The following is a 12072-nucleotide window of genomic DNA, read 5'->3' as shown; positions in this document are numbered from 1 at the left end:
GAGTGCCAATCATTGCTTTTAAAAGTGGTGAAACTGCTCAACGTAAAGACAAAAATGAGCCACAGAGTCGGTCTTTACCTGGAGGTGGTGTTGGCTGTGATTTTGAGGGTCCCGGGGTTGCGGATAAGTTTGTCCAGGATACTGACGATCTGCTCAAACTTGGGCCTGTTATTCCTCTCCTTCTGCCAACAGTCCAGCATGAGCTGGTACAGCGTTGCGGGACAGTCCATGGGCGGGGGCAGGCGGTACCCTTCGTCCACTGCTTTTATTACCTGTACAAACACATAGTGCATTCGCTTGAAAGCCAGTACACATTTGGTAGTGATATTCTTGCGTTATTCCAGGCTAATACTTACATCCTGATTTGACATTTCCCAATATGGCCGCTCTCCGTACGACATCACCTCCCAGAGAACAATGCCGTAACTCCAGGCGTCACTGGCGGAGGTAAACTTTCTGTAGGCGATCGCCTCTGGAGCTGTCCATCGGATTGGGATTTTCCCTCCCTAAAAACGAAGCACATCCTTCATCAAAGTGCGTATTGATGGTGTTTAATTCAGTAATGTTTCCAGCAATCCGTTTAATCAATCCTACAGGCACAAAATCGGCTACGAATGCCTTTGCCATATAATGTTAAAAGTCCACATTTAATTGCAGTTGAACCACTACCATAATGTATACATAAAGAGTGAATTACACAGTTAATTGATTCAAATTGCCTATAACTTGATATAATTATTTGAACAAGGATTCTGTTACAAAGCGGCCTATTAGGCTGTGCATAAGCCTGAGGAAGTAATTGCAGGGTGAACAACAGTGAAATACATGACAAATGAATCCTCCAGTCTTGTTGCTGTTGGACGGATAGGCCTGTTGTCAGAAAGTCCATTTGCATAGTAAGTAGACAGATAGAAAACAATGTGCGTCTGGGAGCTCCAGCACATGTGCGGAGCGTTGTCTGTTACTGTAACGGAGTGGCAGAGTTTATTATTCTTCCCTATTATTTTAGATTATGTATTTCTGGGAGAAAAGGCAAAATGGAACGCCGGGGCTGTTTATTTGACGAGCAATTCTCAGCCAGAAAATTGTACCGTGTTTGAAGGGGCTGCACGCACGGCCCAAAACCACAGGAGACCGTGATGAGAGTGACCACACACAAGAATACACGGGCTGGCGTAGGGAAATGCAATCAAAATGATATGGTTTCTGTTTCATAAAATGTGATATTATGAGGTAATGCTTAACTTGTAACAGGAAAAAGTTCTCTTTCTTCATTGTTTGATGCAGTAGACAACTTGGAGGTGCGCTCATACTTTCCTTCAACCTTGTAATACGTGAGAAAACATACGGTTGGAATTCAACTTGTTTTATCAAGTGTTTGGCTCTTAGGGTTGAGGGTGGATTCCACGTTGATAATAGGTTCAATACTTGCGGAAAGAGCACAAGGTTGTTGCTAGCCAAACAATGAAATAGTGGCTACAATTAGTAACAGGGATTATCATATGAGTCTTTTTGTTTACCCTATTCAGGCCAGAACACTTTTGCACACCGACAATGAGAGTCATAGCAACAGTGTTGGGCAAGTTACTTTAAAACTGTAAAATACAGGTGCTCATCATATAATTAGAATATCATGTTATTCAACTTAAACTGTGAAACTAATGTATGATAGACTCATTACATGCAAAGTGAGATGTATAGCTTTTAATTGTTATGATTTCGATGATTATGGCTCAGCTTGTAAATTAAAAATCTCATAAAATTAAAATAGTTTGAAAATAGGCTGCAAGCCATAAGCATGTCACTTTTCATGTCGTGAGTCTATATCATATATTAGTTTCACATTTGAAGTTGAATTACAGAAATAAATGAACTTGTTCATGATATTCTTATAATATGATGAGCACCTGTATTCTGTATTAGTAGTTACAGCTATACAAATAAAACATGCTTGTATAACATATTTCTGTTTCAAAAATGTAGCTGAGTTACAATACTTTGAGTTACTTTTGAGTTACTTTTGGCAAGATGTAAACTGAAAGCAATATTAATGCCACCAAGCAAAAGTGCAGTCAAAGATTTCCTTTTTCTTCTCTTTCCTCATTCTCTTTGTTTTGTTTTGACGACATTAGCTTCACACAACAGCAGATCTTAACGGACAACAGTGTCTGTTGGGGGGGTTTGGCTTTTTGTCGTTCATACATTTAAATACACTTGTAACTCGAGTTACTTGAATTGTAATGACTAATATATTCTGGTATTTTCTGTAAGTAAGATGATATATTCCTTGGTTAACTTGTTACTTTTGTAATACGTTACCCCCAACACCGCAGAGCAAGTAATAACTTGCTTTTGTACCTGTCCTCACAATCAATCTTTTCTTATTTTCGTGTAAAATACTAATATATTAGGTTCATATTTTCTAGACATTACAAATATTTACTAATCCTCAAGTTCCTCGATTCAAAAACGGGGAGACAAACCTGTATATTTCATTCACTGACTCGATGTATGGCATTACGTGTAAAAACTATGTCCAAACAAAAGGAAATATATTGTATTAAAGCAATGCTGTTCTTGTCCCACTCACCCTGGTGGTGTACGCAGCCTCCGGGTCGTCCTCTAGGACTCGGGACAGGCCGAAGTCGGACACTTTACACACCAGGTTACTGTTGACCAGGATGTTTCGGGCGGCCAGGTCTCTGTGCACGTAGCCCATGTCTGACAGGTACTTCATCCCGGAGGCGATCCCGCGCAGCATGCCCACCAGCTGGATCCCTGTGAACTGTGCGTCATGCTTCTGTACAAACAAACAAACAGACAGAAAAGAAAGAAGAAAAGCTTTAATATAATGGTTTTAATGCAATGTGTCTGACCTTTGTGCTCATTTGCATAAAACGGTGCCCCTATGTGTTAGTACTTCATTACCCTTTCTGAGACACCTTCTTTGACATTCTCCGCTCCGTTTTACACTGTGGAATTGTAAACTCAGCGGCCGTGATAGAATTTAGAGAATCTAAAGTGAGTAAATGTGTTATTCTCAATGCAAATGAAGGAGGTTTTGTTTTCCGTTTGATGGCTTAGAGTCAAAAGCAGAAGACCATGCAACAACTTAGAATTTCAAGGCCCAGAGTCAAAAGTAGAAGACCAACTTAGAATTTTAATGTGTTCTGTATCATATCTACCAAACAATAGCTTGTATAATACCACTAATGTGACTAAAACCCGAAAAGTCAACATGAACCTGAAACTAACCAGGAATTTCTGCTTTTCTCCTTACTTCATATCAAATCCCCCGTTTAATTTCACAATATCACATAATGGGATTTTGGGTTTCAAAACACATCACTGTCTCCTTTGTGTGTCAGAGTTCGACAGGGCTTAACCCTTCAGTCCACTCCATGTAACGGCACTTATAAACAACATTGTCCATTTCACTTCAGTTCCCATCCGTGGCATTTCCTCTTTCTGGCTGCGCTCTGGTCAGAGAGCAGGTCACACGGTGGAAAATGAAGGGTGTGTTTTTTTTGGGGCTTTGAAAACCAACCTGCGTTCCTTTTCGTCTGGAGCAATTAGTGGCCGGACCACCTGGCTTCCTCGTTTCAAAGAGACACATATACAAAGTCGAACAAAACCTATACTCAATTTGCATGGGACTGGATGTGTGGGTTCCCCCATAAGTGACACATTGCAGTTGTGATAATGTGCAGAGCTCTTGGGAAGACGTCAAGACAAACTGCTGCCCGCCTGGATGTGTCTAGATACTACGCAGACACGTGGAAAAGGACGAAAACAGACATTGGTACGCAAGCTTTATGCCAGTGTTGTGGTTTGGCGGCGAGGCTTAGAATAATTTCACAAAAGCCCGTCCATTTCTCTTCAGGAGCCTGGCGCATAATAATCAAATATGCAGCACTTAGGCAGGCTTTAGGGATATAGACGTGACGCTCAGTCAATAAATCTTTGTCGTTGGAAAAAATAAACTATTCAAAGTGGAAAAAAAAGCACAGTATAGGCAGCACAGTCAACGAATGTGGGTAAACAAATACACATTTTCAACCAATTAGCTTAAAGTAAAAGGCCCTGTGAGTGTTTTTTGCTGTGTTTTCAAACAATTATTAAGGAAAAGCGTACATTGATTAGTTTTGATCTGAACTCATTCCTAACTTCCCCAATTCTTCAAAAAGAACCTTGTTTCATAGCTCAGGCTTTAGAATTACATTTTTTTTTACAAACAAATGTCTGCTGTCATAGTTTTAGTAAAGATAAAACATAATTTCACCCCACTACTAAAAACAATGAAAATATACAAATCAGGTACACAACCTTTAACAATTTCTTAACCCTCATCTGAACCAAGCACGTTATATCCAGTTTGGCTCTACCCAAATCTAAAAGCTTCGTGAACAAAGCGTCACACTAGCGACAAAAAGGAGGATGAAAAAAGAACATAAGAGATGATGATGCTGAAAGAGCAACAAAAGAGCAACAAAAAACGTATAAAAAGCAACAATAACACAACTAAAAGGCATAAAAACAAGACGAAAAAGTGACAAAAACATGACAAAAAAGTGTGAAAGAAAAAACAACGAAAACCCGTTTTGTAAGGCTGGATCCAAAACGCTTAAATTGGTAAGTGATACATGATAAGAAGCCTCCGAATTGGGCTGTCAGTTAGGAAGGAGTTAGGGAAAGGAGCCTGTATGCTAACTGTCATAGCTACTTTAGCATAGGGCCCTCTGGTGCTAACTCACCAGGGATTGGGGGCTATGTGCCATCCCATAAGCCACCACGCCGCCAGTTCACTAACTGCATATAGAGATCTAACAGTTGAGCCCATGAAAGATAAAGGATCAGGGACAGAGAGATCAGGACATGGAACATATTTGAGGTTTCGGATGGAGCCTAGGGTCTCAAGAAACTTTTAGATTTAGGTAGTGCCGAATGAAGAAAATGCATTTGGCTAATTACGGTCCAGTGAAGATATATTCAAGTTATTTGGAAATTTCTTGCCCAAGGACACAACAACAGTGTGCACCTTCGGGAGCTGGCATTCGAACCCCTGACCATGAGGCAATCCGCTGTACCATATACGCCACTGTCGCCCCATAAACTCACCAGCATTTACCATAAACATCAAGTCCTTCAAGTAATTTTGTTTCCATATTTACTGCTGTGTGCTACTTACTCGCAAGAAGCTGTCGAGTGATCCATTCTCCATGTATTCCGTGACGATCATGACTGGTTTACCTGCAACACAGAGGCCAGAATCACTGCCTGCTACTTCATATCACTTCCATATATTACCCATTCAGATATGACCGCGAATGGAGCTGTCTCCAGCGGGGCATATCTACACCCAAAGTCCCATCTTCACCTTCAGATTTATTTTGTGATAACGGCGCAGTTGTGACAGAGGAGCGCCGGGCTGTAGCTTGACTTAAAGCAGACACCTCCGTTCACACTCAGAGCAAGAGCGCGGGTTTTAGGGCCCCGGCGGGTCAGCCTTCAAGAACGTGACATCTTTATTTCGATGGAAGAGCTGCTTGTAAATCCGCGCGGCCTGCTATCATCTGTATATGATCAGACCAAGGGCCAGAGTGGGGTTTATGACTGCAGGGGGAAAAGGGACGAGGGCCTTTAAATCAGAGGCTGTTAAAGGGGGCAGCGCCAGTGTCAGGACGCGTTTGTGTCCCAGATGGCTTTGTACTCCCGGATTCACCAGGCCAGTGCTCTTTCCTTATTCTGATTGCGCGCCCATACTATACTCCTCTTGTGGCCCTCTTTACACCTGGCCACCTGCTATTCTCTCAATGTTTCGTGGGATTGTCGCAGCGAATAAGCAGGCAGATGTAGCGATGCGCAAAGTCTTGGCATTTTACACTGTGATTCTTTTCCTGGCAGAGACCTTTTCTTCTTGGCAATAAGATGGAGCTGTCTCTTTTTGTTACAACCTGATGTTGGACTTTGAACCCTTTCAGAGAATCAACTATAAGCTACTATTAAACACACCCTGCCACTGTAATGAGCCCTGCTTTCGTTTAATGAGGTGCAAATCTCTAAATTAAGCAAAGCAGTCGGATTGAAAATACTGTTCAGGCCACTTCAAGCACATATTTGTCTCCATTGACTTTAAGAGCAGGTAAATGTCCAGATTTATTGTTACATTTTGATGCCCCATTGGTTCCAGCATGTTTTCATTATCAGTTTGAAATAATAACTGTTAAATTTCAGCATGCAGGTACATTTTCAGTATAATTCAACCAGAATACTTTATGAGCAAACACTATCGGAACAAAACATCTGTTGCTCAGTGGCTGAAACTGCCAAAGTGTCCAGCATGCATAAAACACATTTGAAGAAAACTATATCCATGACCTTGATTGCACTGAAATCCTATGACCCAGTTGACAGATGACAGAGAAATCTCTCCAGACATGCAAATATAATCTATGTCCAGCTATTGTTTCTGCAAACGTGCTCCAAAAACCACCCCTGATTCATAAAGTTTATGATCGATGAGTCTGGTCGCTCACACAGACAGGGACATCCTCTGGTTCCTCCCGGCTTGTCCTCCTCTCCCTAACCCTGCTCTGTCTCTCCTCTCACTGGCAGCCGCAGCAAAAGGCCCAGAGCCAGTTTATTCGCCGAATGCAAGTGTGAGCAGAAACAGAGCGTAATACATGCATCTGTATATCAGTGTGTGTTATATGCAGCACGTGTGTATCGGCCAAAAGTAGCAGCGAGGTAAATGGTCTGTGAAAGTCCCAGTATTATTAAGAATTAACAGGAGCAGCTTAATAAATCACCCCAAAGCAGTGAGAGAGAAAGAGGGAGAGAAAGAGTGTATGTGTGAGGGAGAGCGTGTCAAATCGACATCCTGAAACTATGGCCTGCATTTATCAGTCTTTGCACAGCTCTGTGTTTGTGCGCTGGGCTCCACTCTGAATGTTTACACAGGCTAAATACTGCGCTATGATATATTACAAAAACAAGGGGAATGCCTACTGCGCGGTGCATGCCAACTATTCCAGAGGAAAAGTTCCTGTTTCAGGAAACACTATAATTATAGATTTTTATGTTTTAGAACTTTTCTGTTCCATACATGGCATGGCTTTGAATTGGGACTTAGGTGGGGTACACACTATTATAGTTTCGCAAAGGCTTACACATAAATATACAACTGTCACGCATGTTCATTCCCAAAAGGCAATTCACATCACATTTTTATTTAAACAATCAGATGTTGGTCAAATCTTAAAGGTACACTGCGCAACATTTTGGACTATACTGTTGTCGGCTAAACAAAACATGCTCCATATGACCAGCTCAACACAGAAAATGCTATTACTGCAGTGGGTAATCCAAGAATGGATTTTAATGTGAACATAGCCTATTTAAATCTCAAATTCTACTTCCTTTCGTCACATCTCCATGGAGACGAGCTGGAGACGTACCCACTCTTGGTGAAGTTTACAGTCATGTCTTAGGAGAGGTGAGCCTCATAAACGTTTGTTTGTACATTTATGAGGCATTTTTCAATTATAAAAGTATCTGTCATAAAAAAAAAAATGCTTTATTTATTGGGTAAAAATTCTTCATGGTGTGGCTTTAACCACAGCCAGAATACAAAATGCCTTTATTTTATCAGTACATTTTAGAACAAGCCTTAATTTTCACTGCATTTATATTAAGGAGACTGAGTTAGCGTTTCTACTGATATCAAAGATCCAAACCAAGCCTTATGCAATGCAGATGATGAAAGGTGGAGCAGAAGAAACTAAAAGAAAGTGCGGTATTGCAGAATCTTCTGTTGGACCTCAGGTATTGTCTTGCTGCAGTGTCAGAAGCACCTAACGAGCATCGAGCCGGAGGGAGAGCTCAGGCCCGCGCTGCTTCTGCTCTACCAACTTCACTCTCATTATTTGCCTTTTTTCCGCATTCGCTCCTTTCCCCGCGCTCTTTTGTGAGTGCTAATGATCGCATAAAGAGGCCCAGAGGGGGGGCGAGTCACAGTTATGGATTTATGGATTTATGCCTGCTTTGGACACAGGCTTTGATCACGGAGCATTGATCTGCGCAGATTTACACCGCCGCCACTCAATACAACTCCTGTTTCTTTCACACCGGCACTGGACACGGAGCGGTCATTCGTCAAAGATGATGGGAAAATACGAAATCAGTAGAAAAGATTGTCTGGAGATGCTGTTAATGTACAGTAAATGATGTAGAGTGTCTTTAACTATTCATGCCTTTCTATATTCTTGTTGGATGTGAAACTTCTATGCTTTATTAAAAGAGATACTAATTATTATTTAACAGACCTAAACTCTTAACATATCACGAGCACTTCTCTTCATGAAATGATTAGGAATGATGAGACGGGGTAGGTAGAGTAAAACGGATAAACCAAGAAGCATATTAGTGTGGGACTCTCATTTGCTTGTACTTACTGCGGGTGACCACTCCCTCCAGTCTGATGATGTTGGGGTGGTCGAACTGCCCCATGATCGACGCCTCGGCCAGGAAGTCCCGCCTCTGTTTGTCAGTATATCCTCCCTTCAGCGTCTTGATGGCCACACAGATCTCCTTCTTGCTGGGAAGCTTCAAACGCCCACTGCAGACTTCTCCAAACTCTCCTTCAACACAGAGTCAAGCATATACTGAGCTTATAAAAAAGGGAATAGAATAGCGAAGTAGTTTTCTCCAGTTCAGCTTCACCCAAATCTAAAAGCTTCTGAACTGGAGAGCTTGGCCAGAGTAACACCTCATTTGAAAGCTAAGATCTGATCGTAACTCTTTTTATCCCATTTTTTTTGTTTGTTGTGTTTTTGTGTCTTTTTTTGGTCCCATTTTCATCACTTTTTTGTAGTGTTTTCATCATTTTTGTTTATTTTGTTTATTTTTATTGTGTTATTGTTGCTTTTCCGGCACGTTTTTGACCCTCTTTTGTCACTTTTTTGTTGCGTTTTCATCCTCATTTTCATTGCTATTTTAACACTTTTTGTCAAGAAGCTTTTAGATCTGGGTAAAGCCGAACTGGAGAAAATGTGCTCGGTTCGAAAACTGCATTTGAAAAAAACATTCACTGTAAAACTGCATTATGTACTTAGGATTGTATTCACACATTTATTTATAGCACTAATCTGCATTAGTGCCATTCAACTCCGAACTGGTAGGACGAACTCAAGTCCTGCTAGCTTCTCATATCACCCTTTTTCAATAAAAAAAAGACAAAAGATTAGAATTTTTTTCTTCTTCAGTCAAATACTGTACATCAATCTTTGTCTGGGAGCCCACTGCAGAGAGCAAGAGTGTGTAGTGTAAGCTTTGTAGGGCACATCATGGCCATCCAGCCATGCAACGGCGCATGACAGGGATTTGGCTAGACAGAACAGCGGCGTGTGTATGCTGGGCTCGACGTGTTTGTGTGGGTTATTAATATGAATGTGAATGATGTCATAAGCTATATACTGAATGCTACACGGGGTCATACAGTCCAGCGCTCCATGCCCAGAAAGCCTTGAAGATCTTAGTTGTAATTGCTACCTTCCTAAACACCAGAAGGATGCATGTTTTGGGACATTTTTTCGGCCTCTGCAGTGAACATTTGAGTGAGGCCTCGCCAATTCTTATGTGGTCAGCGAGAGAGAAAGAGGAGACAGACGTAGGTACTGGACTTTGAAGCGTCAGTTTGACCCATGTAAGCACAAGCCAGTCTGGGCTTTTTGCCTTTGCCGGCAATCAACAGTCTAAAGTGAGCTTACTTAAAGGGATATTTCAGGATTTTTGACATAGGGCCTTATTTCCTAGTTATCCAGAGTGTTGTTGATTTCTGGAGATACATATATTTTTTTTAATTCATGCGGTACTTATATTTGAAGAGTTTAGTGGTGCTAGGCTAGTGCTAGGCTAGCGCATGTCTATGGTATCTAGTATCCTGCATTAAAAACAGTCTGACCCAAGCACAGTGCACCTGAGGCAAATCACTTATGACACCAGACTACCGATATAAATGTCTGTGTTGACTGAATCATTTTTGAAATATAACCATTTTGCATTTAAAAGAAATTATATTTGAGCAGCATCAGCTTCCTGGTTGTAAGCTACGCAGCGGCGGAGTGATCTGCTAGTTGGTTTACCTGCGGCCGGCATTACTAGGCGTGGAATTCACAAAGGAGCTTTCTACAAATCAGATATGGCAACGTTTGGAGGACTACCCGATGATTTGGAAGAGGTTTTTAATACAGGCTACTAGTTACCATAGACATGTGCCAGCCTAGTACTAGCCTAGCACCACTGAAATCTTCAAATATAAGGACTGCATGAATAAAAAAATTAATTAATAAATAAATCAACAACACTCTGGAAGAAATGAGGCCCTATGTCAAAAATCCTGAAATATCCCTTTAATGAAGACAGAAGAGGAGAAAAACAAAAGTGTGTACACTGTAGTGTGTATTGTTTTAGACAGCCTGAACACGACTAATATCCACAGGAAGTATGGAAAACTACTAAACTACTACATTTTTCACTCAGGATTAAATAAGTGACACATCAAAACACAACCCAAAAAAGCAAAGCAAAGTTTTGTATGGTGTAATCGTACTTCCCACCTGAAAATAGTACTTCATAATCTCGTAATGGCTAGTGTTGTATTAAAAAAACCCCAACAACAATAGGTCTTGGATAAGTGCAAAACCTTTTGTTTAAGAAGTTTATCCACATCTTAGTTCTTTATCCCTGTGTGTGACTGTATTTGTTTGGTCTGGGCCACCAAGGATTTGAGGATTTAGAGAGAATGCATGTGTTTGGGAATACATTATGTGGGTGTCTTTGTCACAGTGCTGCAAATGATGCATAATGCAAAGTATTTGTTTAAAAGAAAACAACTTTGCAGCTGCATAAAATCACAATGCGCAACACTAAACAACGTAAAGAAAAGTCCAACGTCATCAAAAGTTTGTTATCCTCACACATGCACACAGTTGAGGCTGGAAAAGTGCTGCGGCCGCTGATGTTGCAGATAATTCAAGACAGTTGACCAATTTGGAACAGTTTGCATGGGAACAAAAGAGTGAAGATTGGAAAGATGTCAGTGAAGCATCTCAGGGAGAAAGCGGAAAGCGCTGGCCCTCATCACGGGGAGGAAGGGGGCTCCACGCTGCGCCATTTAATGTTTTCTCACTTCCAGCTGTGAGTTATATGGCACTCGCACACAGATCGGCCCGCTGCAATGAAAATGCCAATATAGGGCACCGCGGCTTTACATTCGAGGCCTGCGTGTGTGTTTTTCATTCAAACGGACCATGAACCAGTTGAAACTCGAATGGGTTGGTGCAAACGTGAAAATGGCGGACACAAAAAGAGTGTTTGTTTAAAGCAAATTGAGATTAATGTCGGGCTCCCCCAGTGTAAATGCACTGTGAAATTATATAGGCTATGTATGTGCAGGCGTGTTGTGAAGGGTTGAGACTGCAGCTCTGAGAGACAGAAAACAGCTTTGATTCATTAAAAATATGATCTAATAAAATACACTGATTGTGTGACAAATACTGTTCATTTGAACTGTATGACAGGATGAGGCCAAGTCAAACAGATACTTTATATTAGATTGAATTAGTTTTGGCAACATTGAGTGGCAAAGTAACAAAGTAGAAACATAAAACTATACTTAAACTAAAATTTCTTGTACTTTCTAAGTCGGTGAATCTAAAAACTATAGAAATATAGCACTGTCGAAACAACTGAATTATAAAGTCAGAAAACTGTGTGAATTGAAAACATCACAAATCTTCTTTATAAAAGGCAAATTAAAGCAGAACTAAGTAACTCATGCCCCTAGAGGCCATAAGCATCACTGGAGGTGTCGTAACATGCTACGTTTTTTTACTCATTAATTGTCCGTGAGAGTAAATACTATGCTGACAGAAAAGACGAAGTTAGGGATATTGTACATCTAATTACACAATGGAGATATTTATTTTAACTCAGACTTCGCCGTAAATACTGGTGCTAGCCCGAAGTTAGCTTTGCCCGCTAGCCTTCTTCTTCGTGATTCTATTAGTGTGT

General features: G+C 41.0%; 1 protein-coding gene across 3 annotated transcripts in view; it reads right to left on the bottom strand.

Moving 5' to 3' along the window:
- Positions 1-12072, bottom strand: part of epha3 (eph receptor A3) — a 116689-nt gene that overhangs the window by 15683 nt on the left and 88934 nt on the right. For all 3 annotated transcript variants that reach the window (XM_079563387.1, XM_079563388.1, XM_079563389.1), the window contains 5 exons: positions 8454-8639; positions 5189-5250; positions 2591-2800; positions 357-506; positions 79-272 (listed from right to left, as the gene is read on the bottom strand). In XM_079563387.1, coding sequence (XP_079419513.1) covers positions 79-272; positions 357-506; positions 2591-2800; positions 5189-5250; positions 8454-8639 — 802 coding nt within the window. The remainder of the gene's footprint in view (positions 1-78; positions 273-356; positions 507-2590; positions 2801-5188; positions 5251-8453; positions 8640-12072) is intronic.

This window comes from Gobius niger (genome assembly GCF_951799975.1).
Source record: "Gobius niger genome assembly, chromosome: 9".
In the NCBI taxonomy this organism is placed as follows: domain Eukaryota; kingdom Metazoa; phylum Chordata; class Actinopteri; order Gobiiformes; family Gobiidae; genus Gobius; species Gobius niger.
This window is presented reverse-complemented; position numbering and strand designations above follow the sequence as displayed.